General features: G+C 43.7%; 1 protein-coding gene across 1 annotated transcript in view; it reads left to right on the top strand.

Annotated features, from left to right (window-relative positions):
• The window catches only part of ATP4A (ATPase H+/K+ transporting subunit alpha), an 82,791-nt gene that overhangs the window by 24,881 nt on the left and 32,641 nt on the right, over positions 1 to 25,269 (top strand). Inside the window, exons 9-15 of the mRNA XM_085615882.1 lie at positions 4,667 to 4,865; positions 6,619 to 6,728; positions 7,595 to 7,729; positions 15,631 to 15,823; positions 16,957 to 17,132; positions 18,087 to 18,223; positions 18,474 to 18,624. Coding sequence (XP_085472008.1) covers positions 4,667 to 4,865; positions 6,619 to 6,728; positions 7,595 to 7,729; positions 15,631 to 15,823; positions 16,957 to 17,132; positions 18,087 to 18,223; positions 18,474 to 18,624 — 1,101 coding nt within the window. The remainder of the gene's footprint in view (positions 1 to 4,666; positions 4,866 to 6,618; positions 6,729 to 7,594; positions 7,730 to 15,630; positions 15,824 to 16,956; positions 17,133 to 18,086; positions 18,224 to 18,473; positions 18,625 to 25,269) is intronic.

The raw sequence follows: 25,269 nt of genomic DNA, 5'->3' as shown, positions 1-25,269 counted from the left end.
ATTTTGTATCATACTCTTGCAGAGTCACGTCTCTCACCTAAACGCATCCAGTTAACTCAAACCCATCAAGCTCATCACCCTCCTTATTCGACTCATCCAACTCATCACCCCATTCATTCAACTTATCCACATTCCTCCAGCACATTCTCGTCATCCCCCCTCCAACCTCCCCCCGGGGCATCGTAAACCCCTCACTTTAGCTGCTTCCGCGGGGGTGGAGTTCTTAATGGACCTCTTCTGTCTGCAACTCGGCAGACAAAGTCTCATATTTAACACTTGAAGGATGTGAGTGGATGTATGTATGAATAGATGGATGCATGCCTGCATGGATGATGGATGTATGAACGGATGGATAGACGAATAAAGATTGGATTATGGATAAAAGAATGAATGGATGACAGAATGGTAAGGTGAAATAGTGGATATCAGCAGGTGGATGGAAGGGTGAAAGGATGACTTGATAGATGTTTGGATTGAAGGGACAAGGGAGCTCGTCTAGGGAGGGTTGGGCTCATTTGCTTCACTTGCTTGGTGTCATCAGAGCGCTGGGTTAAAGTGGGGGGTATTTTAATTTTCTGGCTACTCCTTTGTAACCCCCTTCAGCATTAAATGAAATGTATCCAGCTCATCATTCCAGCAGTGCAGCTCAGTCAGACTTACCCAAATTATTAGCCTCGTCATTCAACTCATCAAATTGATTGTCCTCCATATCCATACTTATCATCACACCATTCATTCGACTGCTCTAAACTTATCTACCCAACTACATCATCACCCCAAATCATTCAACTCATTTAAACTCATCAGACTAATCCCAACTCATCCACAATCTTACCCTGTTCATTCAGCTCATCTAACCCATCATCCTAATCATCGAAACTCTTCCAGCTCACCGCCATACTCATGAAGTTTTCTCATACTCATTCAGTTCATTATCCCACTCACTCAACTCATAACCTCATTCATTCAACTTATAGCCCCATTTATTCAACTGATCCAATCTTATGCACCCATCCAGGTCATTAACCAAAATCTTTATTCATTTCCAATGCATTACTCTAGCAGCGCAAATTACTGAAACTCACCTGTCTTATTACCATTGTTATGCAGACCATAGTTCAAATCTTCAAATGAATCACCAAGACTCTTGCACCCAAATACATTATCACCCCAAACTATTCAACTCATCTTAATTCGTCAAATGTATCATTACTCAGCAAATTCACTGCATCACACTGTTCCGTACAACTCATTGTAATACTCATCCTACACATCACCCCACTCATCACAGTCTTCCAAGCTGATCCAGATCATCACCCCACTCATTCGACACATTGAAACTCACCCAACTCACCACACTGCGCATTCAACTCGTCCAAACAAATGCACCCATTCATCTCATTGCCCCAAATAAGTGAACTCATCCAATGTATTATCACACGATGTGAACACACAAAAACTCATCCATCACTCTTGTCACTTTACCAACTCATAGTCCTTCCCAACACCATACCATAAAATCATCCAAACTCATCCAACTCACTCATTCAAAATATTGAAGTCCATCCAGCTAACCACTCCAGTTCTTCAACGTATCCACACTCATCAAGTTCATCACCATAGCAATACAACTCACCCAAACTCATTCAACTCATCGCCCTAATCGTTCAACTGATCAAATTTATACCCCTGCTCATTGAGCATATTCAACTCATCGCCACACTCATTCAACAACCAACTTACCACCCTGCTGATCAACTTCATTCATACCCAACCAACGCGTACCCTAGTCATCCAACTCATTGCCTAGGTTGTTCAGGTTGTCTAACTCAAACCACTCATCCAAGCCTATCAAACTCATAGTCTCAGTTATGAAACTCCTCTAAGAACATCTCTGCTCATTTATAGCAGAGTGGGGGAGTGAGTGGGTTTCCACCAAAGAAAACGTCAAGAAAACATGATAATGGATTCTATAGTGCAGTTCTGCTAATGTCATATTTTTACAGACAGTTCTGATGGGGAGCTAATATGCAACACATTAAGAAGTGCTACATGTAAATAATAGTGATAGTTTTACGTGGCACCAAATGATGTGCATGGCTATCAGACAAAGGTGTGCCCAGAAACTTGATGCACACCAAGGACGTATTTGTGCCACTGGAAAAGGTGCACCTGCTGGATGCACTGCCCCCATCGAAAGCCACATGCGAGCAGAAATTACAGATGACTGGCATGCAAATGCATGTAAAAGGGACTAAAGAGTAAGAACAGATAGATTAGCACTAATATATCTAACATATAGTCTACAACACCTCATGAAGGCTAAAACCACCTCGGCAATTGTATCCTAGAAAATAAACATGACAGATAACTAAGCCGTAACTAATCTAGCCTATGGAGCAGAGTGCATCCCATGATCTAATTATGCAACAAAATAGCTGCAAACATGACACTATTTTTGGGCCTGGCGTTAGCCAAGACGCTTTGATTTTACTAATATTATACGTGTAATATACTTCCTTATCTGGACATTCAGCCAGCCCTTGTCATCCATTGGCCTGTTATTTCCTCATTCACATTTTTCCTCTACCCAGTACAGCATGCATCATGGGGCAAATGGTCAGTCCACATCAGCCATTGATAACTTCTTTGTGAGTGACAACAGTCTGCCCTTTCACAAGGAGCATGCTGCACATAAAGTAGCTTCCTTTAGTGTCCGGAACTACTATGGCAATCTGTGCTTTCTGAGAAAAAACAATATTTTTGCATTTAGTCATTTCTTTCACAAAAAACAACTCCAACTCCAGACCATTAGCTTAGCCAGTGCTTGCTGAATAATGTGGCACAATATTTTGAAGCATTCCCATTGTGCAAGTTAAAACAGCATCAAAACATCCGAGTCAGAAACAAATGCCATCAATATTGATGGTATTCTTGATTAAAAGTCTCACCATCAGAGTACATACAAAGTATATCTGAGTCTGGGCTCAATATTCTCTTGCCATGCTAGTTACATATTGCTGTCGAATAAAACGCACACACTGCATGTCTGGCTCGAAAGTATTTAACGCCCTTTTGCCAAGCCAGTGGGGCATTGCCCCATCCAACCCCACGGCGACTCCCCACCTCCAGCATAAAGGGTATTGCCCAATAGCCCTTTAAAGCTAGTTTGGCACTGCCTAGAGACCACATTGTTTTCATTGTTTACCACACACAACCCTTTCTTTAACTAAGCTTCACTATTCCCTTTGTTATAATATGGTCTATTAATGTTAGGCTGTGTTTAGTTTTGGATTGGTTCTATTTAGTTAAATAAACAGAGCTAAATATGACATGTGTTTTAGATTAATTATAAATGCATTTGTCCTTAATTGTATTACATAAAATTACGCCATGGTTGACTATGTCGCCTTAAGCTGTATTTTAGGTCTTATTAGTATCGTTATGATAGCTTTAGTTAAGTTGAACCTGTGAAGCTTTTTGTGTGTTCTGCTATATTTCTGGTTTGTTCTGTTACGTCCATTCATATAAAACTATCAGACTTTGGTGTAAACCAGCGTTCTGGTGATTCCCATGCCTCATTCAGATGTGGGGTGACTGTGGGAGTTCCCAGGGCAGAGACTCGATCAAGTCCCCATGGATGAAGTGTCCACCGGCAACCCATCACCTACTGGGTTGCTGGCTTCAGAGAAGAAATACAGGATTCCTAGAATCGCATGCATGCTCTACTGTGCTAATTCCCTGTGTCCTCGAGTAGGACATGGTGTGGTCTGTTTGTCCTAGACTGCCTACACTACTTTTTGGCTACTGTGACAGGTACAGCTGCTTTGCCCAAGATAACCAAACAATGGCCACCGCTTGCACGGAGAAAACTCCCAGCACACCAATGCCATTGGTTTTTTGATTTGAAAAAAATAAAACCACTCTTTGAGAGTCTGGTTCTGAAAAACAAAAAAACTGTGCTGATTGGCAGGCAAGCGGTGCTGCCGGTAGGCACTTAGATGAAGGTGCCTCTGAAGCACCCCTGGTAGCACTTGAGGGGCACATGAACACGGTGTCGGCAGGTTTCTCGAAGTAGCGTGGCTTTCCACAGAGAAGCAGGAGGCACTGATCTCTGGTTACCTGGCGGGTTGCTCACCAAACTCTAAATGACCATCTATGTTTATTGTATTTTTTTTACATATGTTTAGTAACTGTTACTCTTACTCAGTTACACATTTACTGTTGTTCGCCTAATTTTATTAAGTAACGTTTAGCATTGTTTTGCTTAGCTGCATTTCTAATCCAAGCTATTGACTATTGAGAGGTGTTGTTCTGTTTGTAGATCTCACAATGTGTCCGACATTGGAAGCAAGAAGTGTGTGACTTGTAGTAAATCCACATTGCTAGAATTGTAAATAATATAGATATTGAACAATGAAAGGAATCTTATCTTAACACAACCTCTAAAAACTGATAAGACAATCAGGTGTTTACAAGGTCATTGTCCACAACACGTTTCGTATTTGCAGTAGGCTTAATGGTGTGCATGCAAGGTGTGCCCTCCTGTGCTAACAGTAGATATTTACCCATGTCCTTGAACAAGGCTCAACTATAGTGATGGAAATCTGACATTGTACATGGTGCCACTTGGATCTGACTTGCACACGTCTCTTTATCTTGCCAGGTCTGTTTGTCCCTGACTGCCAAGCGCTTAGCTCGAAAGAACTGCGTGGTGAAGAATCTGGAAGCTGTGGAAACCTTGGGGTCCACGTCGGTCATCTGTTCAGACAAGACTGGCACCCTCACGCAGAACCGGATGACAGTCGCTCATCTGTGGTTTGACAACCAGATACACACAGCTGATACCACAGAGGATCAGTCAGGTGAAGACATCGACTAACGTGGTTTCCCCTTACCACCTGTAGCTTTCATTATTTGTCTTGCTATACACTATGGGGCAGATTTATGAGCCCCTTGCGCCACTTTTGCGTCACTTTTAACATGGGAAAAGTGACGCAAAAGTGGCGCAAGGGGCTCATAAATCTGCCCCTTTATTTTTCTTATCTGGTCGATCTTTTGCACCAGGTCCTACATCACCTTTCTCTTGTTTTTAATTCCCTATTCCCAGACTCCCAGCCTACTCTATTCACTTATTCCACTTTCCGTGTACACAACCTCCATCTTTCTTCAGGTCCCTCTTGCTCTTCTCAAACTTATTTATCTTATTTATCTTCCAGTCTAGTTCTTCCTTCAGCCTCAGTCATTTTCCTCTGCTGTTCTCCATGTTTTTCTCTGTTTCCATCAGGCCCTTCTCCACCTCTTTAAACTCTCGTCACAGTAGCTCCTTCCTTTGTTTTGATGTAGCTTGTGTCCATCCTCACGCCAACCCTTCTTCCTTTAACTCTTGCTATGTCCATGCTCCTTTGCTTTGTAGCTCTGCCTTCACCCTGTCTAGCTTTCACCCCTCCAACTCCTTGACCTACTACTTCCCACAGATTTTCTTCTATTAGACTCACTATCTCAGGGTTGTTAATAAACACTACAATTCATCTGGAACAGCATGTGTGTTCACATACCATAGATCATCATTTCTGCATTGGCATTTGATTGAGGTTTCAGAGGGATTCCTGGGAACATACTGAATGCAGGAGCTTCTTTTGTGTGGTAAAACATTCTTGAAAGGAGAAGGGATGTGATTGGTTGTTGCCAGTAGTGGGGATTAGAAGGCCTTCAGTAACATCTTCAGGGGTACCACACACAGGTTTGCTTGCACCGTGATGCGCCAAGTAGCCCGGAACAAACGTTGCATGCTAGTCTTCTTGTGAGTGAAGATGGGTGCTCGTTTGTTAGATAAGATATGTGACACTTGAAAGGGTTATGTATGTTACACAAAGTCTGTGTGCCGGCGAGCAGTAGAAAAGAGCTCTGCACATAGGCTGAAAATGTTGGGTCTGCCTAGAAGACCTACCGGGCGAGTTGGAGAAAGATGCCTAACCGTTTATCTACAACCATTGATTTGTTGGTTGAGTATAGTGAATTGTACGGAGATGCGAGGGTACTTCCACTGCTGCCGTACAAGGAATTTGATGTCTACTTGGCATACAAGTGAAATTGTGAGGTTCTACTGAGGTTCCGAAGCAACCATTGCGGGCAGGCCCATTTTTTCAATACACGCAACAAGATTTGAATGGACTAAGGAGGATGTGTACTCTGAATTGGGAGAGAGCAGGTGATAGATTTGGCTAGTTTCTTTTGCTCCCATATTTCGAGACTTAGACACCAATGTTAATTTTAAGAAGGCAAACTATAGGTGTACTGCTGGCCACGTGAGGCCCTCCACAGCAAAAGGTGTGTGTTTGAGGAATGATGTGCTTTTGTGGAATCTGCATGTACTTTTTGGCCTGTACATTCTAGACAATTCCAGCAAATTTGAGGGTTTATCTTCAGGGATGAGCGTGAACCAGGAAATACCATGAAACCGCCAAGGGTGGGCAGGATCTCCTTCCACCCTGAACTATATCTCCTGTTGTGAAATATTCAGTAACACTTTAACAGAGAATGTGCTGTTAGGAGAGAGCTTGAGCTGATGCAGTAGTATTTTAGGATTTCATGCATGGCATCTTTTGTCTACTACAGGGCAGAGCTTTGACCAGACATCGGATACCTGGAGAGCGCTGTCCAGGGTTGTGAGCCTTTGTAACCGTGCAACTTTCAAACCTGGCCAGGACAACATGCCAATACCAAAGGTACAGAGTGTGGCCATACTGTTAGAATAGACTGTATTGTTGCCATGACACTGTCTCTTACTTTGGGCAGGGCAATGAACAAAACTACAGAGTATTAAACAAACACATATCCATGCACAACAATGCACACGTGCCAATGCGGGGCTGAATATAATTTTCTACTTTGCCAATTAAGTCCAGGTAGAAATGCTGATAATTAGTAGAAGATACTGAGCAGCTAGCAGGTAGTGGAAAGAGTGCACTCTTAATCAATCAACTTGGATTTGTACAGTGCGGCTAATCACCCGTGAAGGTATCCAGGCGCTCGGTTCTTGCTGAGATCTGTTGAAGACCCAGGTCTTGAGCCCATTTCTAATTTCAAGGAGAGAGTATGATGTTTGGAGGTGCCTCTTAAAGGCTGTGCTATTAATTTGAGTGGCTATGGAATACAGTGTGATACTGAATTTGTAGGTACATGGATACATGGGTTAGGTTTAGAATACAATACATATCCGATAAGAGTTCCTGCAACATTAAAGTATCAACTTAATCCAATTTGCAAATTTTACTGGAACTGTCCTCACGCAAAAGTCTAGATGGCACAACAGCAGAGTATCACGGGTCAATCTCAAATCAGTATTGTCTGTGGCCAGCTTTAGACTGACCAGTTACACGTTGCAATTCCTTTCACAGTAGTAAGAAATGTGTTCTTCAGGAACCCAAAAAGACATGTGCCAATGAGTAATTGAGTGGAGTCCACATTTATCCAACATCACATCTTATATTTTCAACACCACTTACTACAGTGATCACTTTGCATTCATGTTTATGCATGACCTAATCCTTTCTTTTACCCGTGCCTCTGGCTATCTCTTTCCCTGTGGCAGAGAATCGTTATTGGAGATGCTTCTGAAACTGCACTACTTAAATTCTCAGAACTTACCATTGGAAATGTCATTGAATATCGCGATCGCTTCAGGAAGGCCGCTGAAATGCCTTTCAATTCCACCAACAAGTTTCAGGTAAGATGTAATTGGAGGCTATCCACTGATGGTAATCGTCTTTCCATGTAACTGGCAAGCACTATGTCCTCAGCAGTTAATATCCAAACACATTCAGAGCATCACATTACCAAAACATCCCACATAAACATTGTTTTTATAAATTATTTCGCCAACATTACGCTGTAGTTGAAATCAATGACTCATTCATCAATATTAGAGGCTTACTACTGGTCACCCAATCCAATGTACCTTATAAAACTTGAAGGCATCCAAGCACTGAACAATATACACATGAGAACATTTTGTGTCAGCCTCAATCACCATCAACCCTAGACAAACCGAGAAAGATTGCTGAGCCTTCATAGACTGCTGAGCCTGTAATAAACGCATGATGGCATGTTAATGAGTCAGGTAAACCCACCCTTGATGCCTGTGGAAAATCTGACAAATGGTACAGCACACTTTTCATTCAAGGGTACGTTTTGCATAAGTAAATAAATGTATTACTCTCCATCAACAACAGTCCAAATTTGCATTCCCTCCAGCTTACCCATCGTGATGAGAAGGTGGGTAATTGTGGTAGATGCCTGCATCTGATTAGACCATTCGTAGAAGAGGGTGGTGAGCCCAGTGTCAGGAACAATCAAAAAAGTAAGATATTTTCCTGCTGGCAATATACTAAATACAGTGAGGAAGTACAACTGTTCCAGGCTTGAGTTGAGGGAGTATTTTCCCAGTGTGGTATGACCCTAGACCAGTGCTTAATTTGTAAAAAAAAATAAGTTCCGGGGCTCTTGTCTGGGGGCCACTGCAGCTTGCTCCACACATTCCCCTGCCGCAAATGTTAGTAACAGCACAACTACTAACCATCACACTCCTACAAGTGTGACAATTCGGACTATTACAGGCCCCTAAAGCTATAAGAATAGCTTGGGTATCAGGTAATAGTAATTTTGAATGTACATTGAATTAGTAATTAACTTTTGTTTTGGTTATCTCTAAATTAGCCAGACATCGCCACCTTGCGGCAGACTGTCATAAGCACTGGTGCTGACAATTAAGTGCCAGTGCAGCACCAGAAACCAACAGCTCAAATTAAGCAATGATGTGGTAGTCAAACCAACCAAAACACCAAGTACAGATGTTTGTATAAGTGTAGGTTTATTGGCCACTGTTTCCGACAGCCTCCAAATACAACTGCCAGAGGTAGAACCTTCGTCAATCCAATCTTCACCCGCATCCCAGACTCCTGCGCACTAGAGGCTGGAATGTGGATGAAGATACATCACCACAGTCTCCCCGACCAGACCTTCAGAAAAGATGCCTTAAGTGAGCGAGGTGTCGACGGTGCATTGGAGGGGCAGGAGATTTTCATGGACTGGGTCAGATCTCCTCACAGGAGATGGCTTTGAGGGAGCTGAGGATGTCGGTCAGAACTGTGAGATCTGTGAGAGACATCTGGGTGGCTAACCTGCCGCCAGCCTTCAATATCAATAACCTCTCCCGACCTGTCCCTTCTACTCTGAGCTGAGCGTGGCTTTGGTCTGGCAGGACCGGACCACTGTTAGCTCACCACAACTGGGCCATTGGTTGATCAGAAGATGTAGGCAGGTGGCTGTTCAGTATGAAAACTAGGTGAATGGGCTATTGTGGCCCTCCAGTTCCCTCGTTATTGTGAACGTTCCCTGTGAATGAGCGCTCGCGTCTGGCTCCTAGAAGTTGGCAGCATGTGCACTCACGAATAACCCTTCCTCAGCCTTTTGTCTGACCTTCACTAATTCTCTCGTAAACCAGAACATCGTTGTCACCTGCATCATTGTCCGCAGTTATTTACATTAAACCTCACCTGCTCCCGTCCGCCTCCACACCCGGCACGTTCTGGTGACACATCACGCTCTTGTGTTCTCTTCTGTGCTTATATAACGTGTTACATCTTCAGCAAACACCAGAACTCTGATGGTCGCATTCATCCCTGAATAATTCAGGAATGAATGCGACCATCAGAGTTCTGGTGTTTGCTGAAGATGTAACACGGTATAAAATCGTTCAATTAGCAGTAGGCGGGGAAGAAGGGGGGCTCACAGGCTGCTTAGCTACAACAACCCAAGCCCTCTTCAAACACACTGTGTGAAAAGGAATGATGAAATGTGAGATGGTGTAAGAGAGGCTTGCAGCTCTGCGGTGCTCTTCACAGCCGAGAGGGCCATGTGAATTTAGTGAGCATCCTATATCGTGGTGTAGACCCGGCCCTGAAAATTAAGTGCAGGGGCTTAGCACCGGAAAGCACCGGCAAACATTAAGTACTGCCCTAGACCAGTTCTGTAACATCTGGGTGGACCTTATTCACTTGGATGGAATCGCGCAGAAGGAATCCACTCATGTTTGAATTGGTTTAAGAGCCACCGGATACTAGGGAATCCCAACTGTTGGAATTGGGTCTTCAAATGCCCTGGTGCTGACCTACTATGCTATCCAAAAAGCTCCCATTAACTGGGGATTCGTAGTGAGAACTGTTTATGGGGGGGGATGCAATCCTGAATCACTAATCACCTATCGTAAAGCTGACAGGGGTACCTCTCTCTGGGGTACCCTAGGAGATGGTGTAAACAAGAGTTCTGAGTACCAACTATTTCAAGGAATTGGATGGGGCATTTCAGTACATTGAGGGATGCAGGAGATGTAATACCCTAAATGACCCATATATAGACAGGAATAGGCGTTTACTATGCGGGCTGAACCACGCGTGCTGTTTCCCTGCAAGCCACGCTTACCTTTACCATGCATATGCCTTAACCACGCATATGAGTGATTATGTAAGTATGCAGTCTAGCTGTCCAGATGGGTTGGGACACTGAGAGTACGCATCGGGAGAGGAAACGTCAGAACGGGAAGCTCCGGACATGGACAAGTAAGTGGAACTTTGTCAGTTTTAAAGGGTTGGGTTTTAGGGCTTGGGCGGGGGATGGGTCGAGCAATGTTTGGTTTTAAGGGCTAGGGCAGCGTTTGTAGGGGTTTAGGAGTGAGAGTAGGTTTTAGGGTGAGGGGGATCAGGGAAGTTATAAGGGCTGGGTTTTTGGGAGGTTTAGGGTTGAGGGTAGGTTTTAGGGCTCAGGGTGAGGGGTTGTAGTAGTTTTAAGGGCTGGGGTTGGGATTTAGGGTTGAGGGTAGGTTTAAGGGCTCAGGGTGAGGAGGTTTGGAGTAGTTTTTTTAAAGGGGGCTGTGTTTTAGTCCGCAGGGTGGGGGAAGGGGTAGGGCTTGTTTTACAGGCAGCATGGCGGTAAGTGTTAGGCCTCAGGGTAGGGGAGGGGTAGTTTTAAGAGCAGGACGGGTATTTTAGGCCTTGGGTGGGGGCGAGGTGGGGGGGGGTAGAATTTTAGGGCTTAGGGCAGGAGTGGGGCCGGGGTAGTGGCGAACTTAACCATGCATATCCCCTTACCAATCATGCTTTTACATCGAAGGTGCGTGGTAAAGGCATTTGTGGTAAAGGAATGAGTGGTTAAGACACAATCATGGTTCAGGCTGTATTGTAGAGGCACACGTGGTTTGGCCATGTGTGCCTCTGTCATACAACCATATCCAGACAGCTCATTAATCACATTTGTGGAGGCATAGACAATACTCCAAACTGACCAAAAAGGCATGGTGTATGGATTGAATCCCCGGGGTTTACTAGGCCATCACATACACTAGATGCCATGTTGGCAATGGGAAAAGGGCACAGATTAGAATCTCAGTTGCACAGTGCCTTGACTGTGGATAAAGTAAACAGAAATGGCAAAGTGACATCCAGGAACCTATGAGAGATAGGGAATGGGAACTGGCCTCTGCTCAAGTATTAACCAATGGCAGATTAAAAAGTAACACAGTTCTATTACCTACGCTGCACATACATGACGCCTGTAAAAATGTATAAAAAGTATTTAGAAAGGTCCTCAGCTAGTCCGAAATGTGGGGAATATGGAGGTATATTTATGCCATAACGGGCTAACCACCAGTGTGCATGACTAGCAATGCCTCCTTAATATTCTATCTACCAAGACCAAAAAAGTGGAAAACATAGTATAACGTTTTTTTAATTGGTTTTTTATTGCATACAGTTTATGCAGTACAGTAGCGCCATAACATGGCTACAGGGATAGCTAATGCAAAAACAGTTAACGAAGACAGAAAACTATAAAACACACATACAGTACATCAGTTTCACATTTAGTGCTATTATCCGCAGAGGGAGCGTGCCTGGCGTTAAGGGTTTCAACTGGTAATCGCTGAGTTCCTGAATGGGCAGGGGGTATCTATGCCATCTCTGGGTGATCGAGCGAATATGCAGTCAGCAGCGCCCAGAGATCCTGGGGCCTAGAGGCTATGGACAGTTCAACCACTGCGTCGCCGTGGGAGCCGTCTTCTCTCCCCAGTGCTTCGCCACAGCCACTAGTTTCCTTTTGCATGGTTTGAGAGGCTTGTCTAGGCCCACTAACAGATGTTCGGAGTGCAGGCTACATTTTCCAGTACCATTTTCGTGATGTTCGCCATCACTTTGGCCCAAAAGGCGTGAACGGGTTTACATTCCCAAGCCATATGTACAAAATCAGCCATATCCTCGCCACATCGCACACACCGAGAATCCAGATGTAACCCATATTTCTGGAGTTTAACAGGCGTATAGTAAATTTGTTGCAAAAACTTAAAATGTATTATACGGAGATTGTAATTGGCAGTAAGTTGCCCAGTTAATGCGCAGCATACCTCCCATTCCTCCCAAGCCAGTGGAACTTCTATCCTACTGTTCCACCTGCCCAGGGCTGCTGAGCCAGTCACAACATTGTCTTCTTGGGATACATTATATAATTTAGTTATTAACCCTTTACTTTCTACTGTTGTTAATTCCACCTACAGCGCTTTTAGCATCTCAGGCTCCTTAGGAAATTTGGGATACATTGATCGGAGAGCCATGCGCAGTCTAGTGTACATGAACCCCAGCATCGTCGTATAGGGTCGCCCGCAGCGAATGTATATAGGGTCGCCCGCAGCGAATGCATCCAGTGTCAGGAACAGGAACTGGCCATTGGTATATCAGTCCCCCAGCATGGTGATGCCTGCAGCGGCGAGGATTGCTAACGCCCCAAAGTATAATGTTAAAACCCTGGATTTTCCGCTTGTGAGGAGATGAATAGTAATACCCATGTACTGGAGGCACCCCCGAAGCTCCATAGAGGGGAGCTGGCTGAGGGAACTCAAAGAATGAGCGTTAGCTGGAGAGCCCACTAGAACAGAGGGAGCAACAGAAGAGGATATGGCACAAAGGGAAGAGATGCTGACAGGTTGAGTAGGTTCTCTAGCAAATGATGGGACTCCGGCACATTTAGCAGTCTCACCAGTGGGTCCAAAAGAAGAGGGAACTGATGATCCTCGCACTCGGAGGTTGACGGAGACCCCAACAGATAGTTCCATATAACCTCGCTAGGGTTAGAGTCAAGATAGAAGTCAGACGTTACTGCTGGTTCAGAGAAGAACCTCCAACAGGGCAGGCTGAGTTAGCAAGATTGATGGTACCCCATACTTGAATATAGTCACTATGTGAATGTATTACAAGATCCATGTATTATGATGCTTACTCCCCTGGGGCTGCGGGTAAGATGCACTTTGGAATGGTGAAACAATATGTGTGTGATGGTCTGCATTGCTTTCTTATTCAATATTATGCAACATATTAAATAAAGTGTTGCACTTTTAGCACTCGATTCTCATGGTAGCGAGGCAAGAAGTCTTAGAGGTGGTGGAGGGGTGGGTGGGGGGCGGTTAGAGACTCAAAGTTAATTAAGTCACAAAGTTTCTCACCAAATGCCCAGTCAGAGATTTGTCTTAAATAAGAGAAGGTAATTTATTTACTCACATGTCACGCCCGCCTGACCCCACCTTCTCTCAGGCAGCTATGAAACGAGATAACAGATCCAGGTGTCACTTGAACAGGGACGCAGGGGAGAGTAGAATGGGGATACTACAGATGTTCCTAGAGCCCACAGTTCATATCCTCAGACCACAGCATCCTTAAATGGGGCAAAGATCACAGGGACACACTTTCACAGTGCTGTTCGGCCTCCAGTGAGAGGTCCTGAAACTTTGGCTTTCAGCCGACATTCTATAAAATGTTTACAGAATTTGTGGATTCTACTGGCGCATTTCCTGGACTGGCTGTTCTACTTTTTTAGGTAGAGCACTGTGCTGCGAGGCATGCTGTATTCAGGAATGGACTTGAAGCTCTGCCCACTTTTCGCTCATGTTTTCAATTGGCTCCTGTTACTGTCCTTTCTATATGGTTGCTTCTGATTCGGTAATAGGCTCGTTAGTCCATCCTTAGTAACGCCTTGTTTGCAGTTGTAACCTTCCATGAGGACTTGAGTTTTTACTTGCGCGGTTACACGGTATGTTTATTTAGTCTGTGAGCACTATTTTCTTTAATTATTTTGTCCTGCTACAGATACGACATGCTTTCCTGCAACAGCTTTTAAGACTTTTTATTTATTTAACCAGCACAGCATATACCGGGTGGCACGACATGCTTTTCTCCAGTCTGCTGTTGCAAGTATCTGCTGTCGCAGGCAGGAAACGCTTTTTAGGTCTCGCCTGACCCAGCGCATGCGCTGGTCTGGCGAGACTTTTTGAGAGGGCTCCAAAAAGTGCTACCAGGCCAGCCTAGAGCTACAGTGCATGTGCCCGGGCACGCGCGCCGCGCTTGACTCGATTACTTTCACGGCCGCATGGCCGCTTGGCATAGCCAATAGGTCTCGCTTTTGGGACCTTATAAGTATTTAGTTATGCAACTGTTGCATGGCTAAACACTTATAAGGTCCCAAAGGCGAGACCTATTGGCTATGCCAATGCTTGTTTAAAATGTGTTAAACCAGCACCGCACATACTATTGCAGGCAGGAAATGCGTCACATACCTCGCGGCACACCTCCGTTGGATCAAAGGCAGCATATATTTTTTTGTTCCCTGTGATCCCCAAATGCGGGCGCATGCAGGTTTTTTTGTTTGTTGTTTAATTTAAATTAGTGGAGCGGAGGTAGTGGATAAAGTAGTTTGTCACCTCGTAAAGTTTGTTTCGCTTTAATTAAAAAGCGCTTCACAATATGCTAATTTAAAACACGCCTCCCTGTGTCTCTTACAACGCCCTACACCCCTCCCACAACACTCACGTCCGGCCCCTCCCTCATCATTCAACTTTGCTTACACAGGTTGCTGAGAAAATAGACCTATCTCCGAAAGTAGTAGCAGTCGATTAAGAAGGGTGCACATGTTGTGGCACTCTGGACTATAGAGCCCCTAATCAGTGGTCGCAATCCATGGTACACAGGGCCCTCAATGTGCATGGAATATTGGTGTGTGTACAGAAGCACAAGGAAAAGTCAAGAACTCAAGAGCCTTGCTATTTGGGTACCTCAAGTCATGCAGGGGACATTCCTATTCCTAACAAACTTTCTGCATGTTGGAGTGAAACCCTTACCCGTACTGTGCCTTTCCAAATAAATGATTTTGGCATACAAATGTTTCCTCTTTAAATCATTGCTTTCTGTTCATAAAGAAACCGATGACTTACATAACAACTCAACAGCACAAGTGCACCGCTTAAAACTGTAGACGCTCTGTGTTTATGATGCAACTCTAGACTGAGGGCTCCTTCCTGTTGGCAGGGAGGGTTTCCTCGCAGTGTGGTTCCTATGAAAGGCTCTGGGCAGGTGCCATCACTCACATGATGGTCAGTTTTGAATGTTACGGACGCTGTTTACGTCATTGCGGTGTTTCAGAAGCTTCTCCCTTCAAAGAAGACTTCTGGCATTGAAGATTTACACATTTAGGCTTTCAAACAGTTCTGCCTGAATTGCTCCACCTGATTATTATGTATATTCCCTCTATCTCTAGTTGTCCATTCACGAACTGCAGGACCCGCTTGACCTGCGCTACCTGCTGGTGATGAAAGGGGCCCCCGAGCGCATCCTGGAACGCTGCTCTTCCATCATGATCAAAGGCCAGGAGCTCCCACTGGACGAGCAGTGGAAAGAGGCCTTTCAAACCGCATACATGGACCTAGGGGGACTCGGGGAAAGAGTCTTGGGTAAGAAGCATGAGAAATGAGATGCTGGGTAGAATGTTGAAGAAGTCCATGAGGTCTTCTCAGGCAATCAACATGTGGACAGACCACACTATAGAAGGAATTGTGTAGTAAGTGACATGAAATGTACCAAAATAATCTATTGCATATTTCACAGTATTAAGATAAATATCTGCTCTTACGCCAGAAGAGCACCTAATGTTCCATAATATGTACCCTAAATTTAGCTCCAGATTCCTCCACTGGCTTAAGAATGCCAAAATCACCTATCTTCAGTAGGCCAGACTGCCAGCCAGAGGCAACAGTGGCTCTATCCTCTCATACAAAGAGGCACCACAATCGCAGACTATGTCCATTCAGTGGCCATGAATTGGCTCTTCACATATACCACAGCTCAAGGATCATGTTTCTACTTCCTGATTAATACCGTACCTGTTGGGTGCCAAAAGAATGAACCATAGTATTTGGATTCAAGATATAACATTGTCGTCACTTAGGTCCTCCTGCAAATGCCTTGCCCTTTACTAAAGACTATAACCCTCTCTTAGCAACAAACCAAACTGGAGGTCTTCAGAAGATGTCTTGTTCTTGCTAGCTTGTCATGGTCCAAAGATCCCAGTCTATTCCTCTCACCAGTTCAAGCTTTGGATTTCCAATACCCTTCAATGACACATTTGGCTAGGCATCTGACGTTGAGGATGAGAATTTGAGGTAAAATGAGCAGCCCAGGTTAAGGATTGTAAAAAATCTATGCATGTTTGAGAGACTGTTTGGTCAAGAGGTCGAAGGCATTTGCTTTGTAATCAGACGTTTATGTCAACAAATTTGTAGTGCCTTATAGGCAATTTGTGCAACTTAGTCATGTCGCAACCAATTTGTACCCAGTATCACAGTTATTAGTTGTCGATAACTCGGGCTCTGCTCAGAGTCAGGTAAGGCTGTTGGCAATCTGTCAGACTAGGCAGTCAATCACTTGTCTGGCTGACCCAACACTTGACTTCCCTCCACCCCTGTCCGACATCATTTTTTAGAGGCATCATTCTGTCACTCGGTTTCCCTATAGGAAAGGAGGCCACTGATGCCATATGTAAAGCTTAAGAGTCTGACAGAATGTACTCTGTGTTTCCCGTATGCAGGTTTCTGCCATCTGTACCTGAATGAGAAGGAGTACCCACGCGGTTACAATTTTGACACCGAGGAGATGAACTTCCCCACCAGTGGGCTCTGCTTCGCCGGCCTGATCTCCATGATTGACCCTCCACGTGCCACAGTGCCAGATGCTGTCATGAAATGTCGTACTGCTGGAATTCGGGTACGTTGAACTGAGATAACAATACTGTATTGACAAGATGCAGCCTCTAGAGGTGTTGACAAAACCAGTGGCGTCAATGGGGTCACAGTAGTCTGGGGTGGTATAATAACCAGTCTTACCAAATGGAGAAACAATGCTTTATTAAGAGACTGATTCAGCATTTAAATCACACTGTTCATTTTAGTTAATCTTTCCTGTGTCCTGAAAAATCTGGCTGTTCAAATAATTATTTTTCCAACTATTTTTCCCAGCTGTGATCTCTTAGACATTTTATTTCTGGACATACCCCTAACCAGATGTTGGTGTGCGTGTTTAAACACTTTATTAGCATTGTAAAGCATTCATAGCACAACATAAGCTGAGGAACAATTCATTACTTTTGTCTCTGCTGTCTAGGTTGGAGCAGTTCAACTGCTTGCCACTTTAATAAACACATGCTTCTGTGTTAGGCCTTGTATTTGTCATCAACATAGTTATTTAGGGATGTGAAGGAACTTGATCAACTGAAAACCATGAGGACTATTTGGAAACGTGGACACACCATTTGGAAACAAGCATGATACTGGAGTCTGAGAAGAACAGAAATGTTAAGACAATTTCTATCTTTCAAGGTGTCTGAGGCTATATTAAGTGAAATTCAGTATTTACTCCCACAATGGCCTCCTAACTGTCTGCAATTTGTGTGGAGAGCTCTTTGACAATTAGAAATGATGAATGCCTAAACAGCAACAGTTCACCTTTTTGTATATTGTAAATAACTATGACCTCTGTCAATTCTCAAGCAAAAAAATCTAATTGCTCATTGGCTTTAGACTAATAAGTGTGACAGCATCACACATCTGCTTCGTTGATGAGATAAGATAGCAATGTGATTTGTTTTGTCCTGATGGATAGAGGGGTTGAGGACTGCAGAGACGTTTGGTTGTTAATATTAACTACCTCGCCATTCTGCAGGTCATCATGGTGACTGGAGATCATCCCATCACAGCGAAGGCCATCGCTGCAAGCGTAGGGATCATCTCGGAGGGCAGTGAGACAGTTGAGGACATTGCTGCCAGACTGCGGATCCCAGTGGAGCATGTCAACAAACGGTGAGTGGATAGAAGATAGAAATGCCAAAGATGTATTTGGTTGGTTCCCACTCTTTTCTCAAGGAAGGACCACTGAGAGACAAGCCTGGCTATTCCAAGTTGCAGTCATTGGTCAGCGCAAGTGGGCCATGAATTGTTCTTGGACATGATGCTAAAGCTTGAGTTGTGTTCATATAACCTCAGTTCATTGCATTATGAGAGTTGAGAAGGCATCAAAGTGATAATTATCAATTGTTTCCTCTAACTTTAGTGATGCTCGGGCCTGTGTGATAAATGGGGGTCAGCTGAAAGACATGACAACGGAAGAGCTTGTTGAATGCCTAAAGATGCATCCAGAAATGGTGTTTGCCCGGACATCTCCTCAACAGAAGTTGATCATTGTAGAAAGCTGTCAGAAACTGGTGAGTTCTTCTCTGTCATATCTGAAACAGGTTAACCATCTATGTTCATTTGATGTTAATTGAGATCAACACCAGCATCATGGGATCCCTTCAAAAGTTGGTTTAAACACCCAACCATTGAAGAGCAACGAAAACTTCTCTTTATCCAATCTTGTATCAACAACAGTCCTCTACGGTATCCATTCCAGAATGCCCCAGGTTATGATGGCTGCTAGGGATATGAGACATATTCTAGCTTCATTCATCAGGTGGTTCACATTTAATCTTGTACAGAAGAAGCCACAATAAGGCTTTACAACCACAGTGTATACAATAAAGGTCTTCATTATCAAACACTAAGAAACAGACACGTTTTTGAGTGTCCGTCTATATTTGTCAGGTGTAGTGACTTGGCATGTCTGTGTTTGTAATTGCTGTGCAATCTTGAGTGTGGCTGCTGTGAGAATGTGGTATTGTGGTAGAAGGAGGAGGTATGTATTCTAGGGAAGCCTGGAAATGAATTACAGTTGGATAGACGAGAATCTGTGGAGCTGTGGCTGTAATTAAAGACCTAACATGGAATAAAGAATTTACCTCCTCCTTAAGTGACTTCAGACTCATCTCTGGGAAGATTTTGTCCTCGAACAACTCAGTCATTTCTGATGCGCCTGTGTGCTTGAGCTTCGAGTCCAGTGGGAGCTGGGCTAAGTTTAGATAATAATTATGTACTCAGTCACCCTCTCCCATCCACTTCTCTGTACTACGAGAGGCTAGGTCTGTTGGATCCGTGGAACAACGCACCCACTGCAGGAATCTGTGCTGGACCTCAAAGTTACATGTTTGAACTTTGGTGGGCCGATCTTCATGAGACGGATAAAATGAGTACCATGGAGTTGGGTAACAATAAACATCTGTTATTCAGCACCAGCTGCAAACTGGCCCAAGAGGTTAATGTGCACTCTACAAATAGGCATTATGTAAAGAAATTACAGGTTCATGCCCTGAAAAGTCACCACTATCTGCTAATTCCAGATCTGTTAAATACCACCCATATTTGATTAAGTTCACCTACTGAGAGAGACTATCAATGACTAGTAGGGGATTTCTGGTACCGCTGACATGTGGCAACCTGGACTGTGTAAAAATTCCAAGTAGGCAATAGTAAGAGTGTATGTTTAAGATTCAGACACAATATCTAAGGTTTCCCATGAAGAGGGCACCCTGATATTCATTTGTGCTTAAATCATTAGTCGTCAAGCCTGCAGACTATGCCACCCTCCCCTTCCACATCTCCAAGCAACATCTATACTGCATGCGCAATTGAAAGGCAAAACCTACTACAAGTAAGATTAGAATGTACCAGTCTAACAGAATCATGTGTCCATATATAAAGACGATTTACTTTGTATAAAAATGCTTTAATTTTTGGCAGAAATGTTATTGAACACAGAACACGTTTTGTTTTGAGAAAAAAAATATACATAGAATATATATATAATGAATATATATATATATATATGTGTGTATATATATGTATATATATATATTCACTTAAAAAACCATAGGTTTCACACATGTTATAGTTAGCTGGACATTTCACTCGTAAAAAACCAATGAAATTCCCCCGTTATAGTTAGTGCAGGCAACTATAACTCACGCGACCGCAATCCTCTGCTGATGACGTCAGACATTACATCACTGTATTTAGACACTTATTTACCCATGTCTTCTTCCATTAATCTTTAGCTATACATATATTACAAATATTTATTTTTCATAAAGACACATATGTCATCAGTGATGTAATATCTGACGTCATAAGCAGAGGATTGCGGTCGCGTGAGTTATAGTTGCCTGCACTAACTATAACGGGGGAATTTCATTGGTTTTTTACGAGTGAAATGTCCAGCTAACTATAACATGTGTGAAACCTATGTTTTTTTAAGTGAATTTGCAAGGTTATTTAAATGCTAATTCGTAACTATAATGTGTGTGAAACCTATGGTTTTTTTCAGTGAATTTGTACGTTTTTTTAAATGCTAAGTAATGTATTTATGAAATTTATTTTTTTTTCAGGTTTTTCACCGTGCGCGCACCGTGCACACGCTGTGGGCACGCACCGAGCACCCACAGTTCGCAGTGCGTGCCGTGCGCGCACCTCGCGATTTAAACAAAAAAAAAAAAAATGTTTTTTTCTCCCTTGGGGGTCCTTCTGTGACCCCCTGACCAAGGCTAGGGGGTCAGGAACTGTCCACTCTGCCCCCTTTTCATGTTCTCCACCTTTTTTTTTCACCCCCTCAGACTGCGAGAGACAAAATGGCGGCCGACACTTCCTGGTTTCGACCGATTCGAATGTTTACCGACATCTAACAACCAATCAGAATTGCGCTCGCGCACGGCAGGCTGCGCGCACAGTGCGCGCACGGTGTGCGCCTATAGATATTGATATGCTTTTAAATGCTAATTTCTCAGGAAATACTGAACAGATTTACACCTGACCTGCAAAAGGCACTTCCTTGACCTTATGGCTACCTCTCTGCCAAATTTCACGTAATTCTGTTCAGCCGTTCGGGCTGTAGCTGCGACTAAAGGTCCTATGGAAAAATGCATGGGGAAAATGCGTTTGGGGACTCCCCCTTTTTCTCGGCCCCCGCTTGACGAATCACCCCAAGACTTTCAGGGTAGGAGCTGAAAGGAGCGCCCCATTTGTTTTGAAAATTTCGCGAGGACTCGTCAACCGGCGCCAAAGTTATTCAAAATAGAATTTTGAGATTTCCTATGGAAACTAGGTTGTAACTATAACTATCTACTGACGACCGCCAGTAGATAATGTATGTATATATATATGTATGTATGTATATATATATATATATAATATATGTATGTATGTATGTATATATATATATATATATATATGTATGTACGTACATATATATATACGTATATGCATACATACATACATGAGGTTGCACCTGAACAAACCAGCACAGATCCATATTGCTTCCTACAAGCTATCCTATCCAAGATAGGCCATCTTATAGAATGCTCTCTAATAATAATAATAATAATCTTTATTTAGATATAACACAGATATCTTTAAAAGCATTTACAAAATTCACAGTTAAAAAGAGCACCTACTAGTTTAAAATACGATACACTGTTATATATTACGCTAACTGTAAAAGTACAGCATGCATATTAAAAACAAGGCAGTGTTCTGTGGAATGGGATTGGGAGTATTGAACTATCAATTTGCAGAGCATGGTAAACATTTCATTTCTTCTCTAAAATTTTTATTAACAAGTCCTGTTTTACATAAAATAACGATATGCTTGTTGAATATAAGTTATTAGACCCAGATTTAAGTCTTTATTTTCAGGGTTCAGGGCCTCTATAATGGCTTGCCTACATGTCCGAACACCCATCCTATTCCACTCTACTTTAAGTTTGGACTTGCGTTGGGGATTAAAAGCTGGGCAAAGACAAACTACATGTAGCAGGGTTTCGGCTGTCTTGCCGCACCCTCTGCAAATTACATTTTCCGCCATACGCCGCCAGGGGGGCAGATCTTGCAAAAAGCGCCAGTCACCCATCCTGATTGCCATGAAGCTACGTTTTAAATACAGTGAGTATGTGCAAGATAGATAAGTTGCAGGGGCTAGCCGTCTGTAAGAATTTACAAGAGCCCAAGCATGACTACGTTTGGTAAAGAGTGCCTTATCCATTGTGAGGGAGCTCATTCTCACACATTTTTTGATGGCAGTTTTGAATGCCGCTCGGCTGGGGTTGAGGGCCCATAGCTCACTCGCCGACATTTGATGGATATAGTCCTTGAAGAGACAGCCAAACGTACCTCCAGGGTTTTTCTGGCTGATTTCCAGCCAGACCAGAGATTCTAGCGTGCCTGAGTCCGCTTGTCTCAGTTTGTGGCAAAGATTTAAATATGTGCCAATGTTAGAAACATTATAATTCAATATCCCCAGCTCAAGTCTTACCTGAGCTGGAGATGCGGAGTTTGGCAAGTGGAGTACCTTTTTGTAAATTTTGGTTGTATGTTGATTTAGGACAGTGTTCAGCTTGCCCCTGAATATCTCTATGCCATATGATAGGGTGGGGCCGATTTTTGCTCTCAAAACTTCTATAAGTGGTAAAAGAGTTGGACCAGAGATATTTTTTGAGAGTTTTGCTAGTGATACAGCAAGGGTTATGGCTTTTACTGTGAGCTCGTTGCGGTGTTTAGTAAGATTGCCCCTAGAGTCCAAATGGACACCTAGGTACTTATATGAATGACCTATGACGAGGCTTGTATTATTATATGACCACCCTCCAACAATGCGCCGTTTCCGACCAAATGGAACTACTTGTGTTTTCTTTAAATTGACCTCTAGTTGGTTCATGGTCGTATAGGAGTACAGTTTGTCAAGGAGCCTTTGCAGCCCGACCCTAGTGAGGCTAAAGAGAACCAGGTCGTCGGCATATAAGAGATTACTTAATGCCATTCCTCCTACCTTTGGGGGGTGGCTATTAGTATCGTCCAGTGAGGTTGACAAATCCGCTATAAACAGATTGAAAAGCATGGGGGCCAGCACGCATCCCTGCTTCACACCTCTTGATGTCCAGATTTTCCGAGAGAGATGCGTGCCGGACCCCAACTTCACCCTAACCCAGGTTCTGGAGTAAAGTTGTATGATAGCCTCCAGAAGTTTGTCCGGGATCCCCCATTTCCTCAGCTTTTCCCATAAAGCAGCCCTCGGAACCCTATCAAACGCTGCTTTAAAGTCGACAAAGCAACAGAACACCGATCTAGATGTGAGGAGTGCTTTATCGACAATAGTTGACAGTGCCAATAGGTTGGTCATTGTCCCAGAATTGGCGATAAAGCCTGTTTGGCTAATTGGTATCAATTTGTGTGCCTTTGCCCATATCCTCAACTCCTCCAGCAGGAGACCCGCATAATGTTTCGCCTCTATGTCCAGGAGTGCAATAAGTCTATAATTGCTGGGGGAGGCACGGGAACCAGATTTATAGATAGGTTGAATTATTGCGCCCCGCCATGAGTCTGGGATTGTTGCAGTTCTCAGGGCAAAGTTAAAGAGATTTGACAATGGGCCTGACCAGAAAGCCACGTCTGATTTAAACAAATTCTGTGGGAGGCCATTTGGGCCCGGAGCTCCATCTGATCTGGCTTTTGACACAGCCTTGGCGACCCTTTCTTGTGACAACTGGAGATCCTCGTTATCTATAAGGTTGCTCTGCTTTATGTTGTAATCTGTTGCTTTCTCTCTTGCGGGACTTTCTCCTGTTGCTCCCGAGCATTTTGGGTGGCTGAAATGGTCAGTAAGGAAGGTAACCCAGTCTGATTCTTGAATGTTGGCAGATCCAAAACCCAATATACTTGAATTGGACTGGTTGATTAGGGCCCAAAATTTTCGTGAGTTTCGGCTCTTGCTTTCATACACTAACTTACACCAAAATTGGTTGTCATGTGTCCGTTTATCTTTTGTGGTCGCCAACCTAAATGACTTTTGAGCCACTTGGTACTGTTTTAAGCATTCGCTGTTCCCTGGAGCTTTTGCCAGTAGTCGTAAGGCTTTATTTCTAGCTTTCTTAAGTTGCTTCGACTGATGTGAAAGCACGAACTGGCGCGGGAGAGATCTTGAAGATTGATGTTTTTTTGGAAAAAAGTTAATCAGATGAACGCAGAGCTTCGACCATGTCACTATCGGGGAGGCTTCCTGGTCACATCCGCCTCTTATCAGCTCCATGCTTACTTGAAGGATCTGCGGGCTGATGTCTTCGCTCCATCTGAGGCGCTTAAGGTTTTCGGAGTATATTCCCCTGCTAGTTGAAGGTGCAGGTTTATGCTTCACCGGATTTATTTTGAAGGTTATGACCTGAGGCCGATGATCGCTTTCAGTTCGTGGGTGAATGCAAAAGCTGGCCAAACATTGGAGCAGAGCTGAATTGCAGATGGAATAATCCAGATAGGAACATTTATTTCCATTTGTCCAGGTCCAGTTGGGGGGCGTATCACTCTCTGATCTTCCGTTTATAACCAGGTAGCCTGCGCTGTAAAAACGCATCGCACAGAGATGTCCCAAGCCACAGTAGGCTTGATTTGCCGGTTTGATTTGTGACTCTGCCTCGTTCAGGGAGAATAGAAAGGGCCCCTCAATTTCTGCTAATTGCCCCTGAAATAGATTGGTGTTAAAATCCCCAGTAACAATACAGTTCGAGTGAGGGTGCTCCACAGCTAGGTCGCTCATAATTTCCGTTAGTTGTACCAGGTGTGATTTTTTTGTGCGTGTATTTGGGTTGATATACATGTTTAAGAGGATGAGTGAGCGTTGTTCCCGCCAAGAATTGATTTTAACCCCAAGCAGCCAGTCTTCATCCAATTTTAATTGTGTTATTGGGCCTTTTAGATTAATTGATATATATATTGACATACCACCTTTTGAGTGACCGTACCTGCTGTCCCTCAGTGCTGGTTTCCATAGCTCGATATAACCTGTGACGGGGTAGCATTGTGAGGCCCAAGTTTCCTGCAGAGCTATTACAGCGTGCTTACAAATGAAAGCATACGTTTCTGGGTTCCTAATTTTCTGTTGCAGTCCACTGATGTTCCAGGAGCAAATTAAGAAGATGGGATCTACTTGCGTGTTG

The sequence above is a fragment of the Triturus cristatus genome, chromosome 7 (assembly GCF_964204655.1).
Source record: "Triturus cristatus chromosome 7, aTriCri1.1, whole genome shotgun sequence".
NCBI classification, from domain to species: Eukaryota; Metazoa; Chordata; class Amphibia; order Caudata; family Salamandridae; genus Triturus; species Triturus cristatus.
Note: the sequence above shows the minus strand (reverse complement) of the source record. Positions and strands in the feature narration are given on the sequence as shown.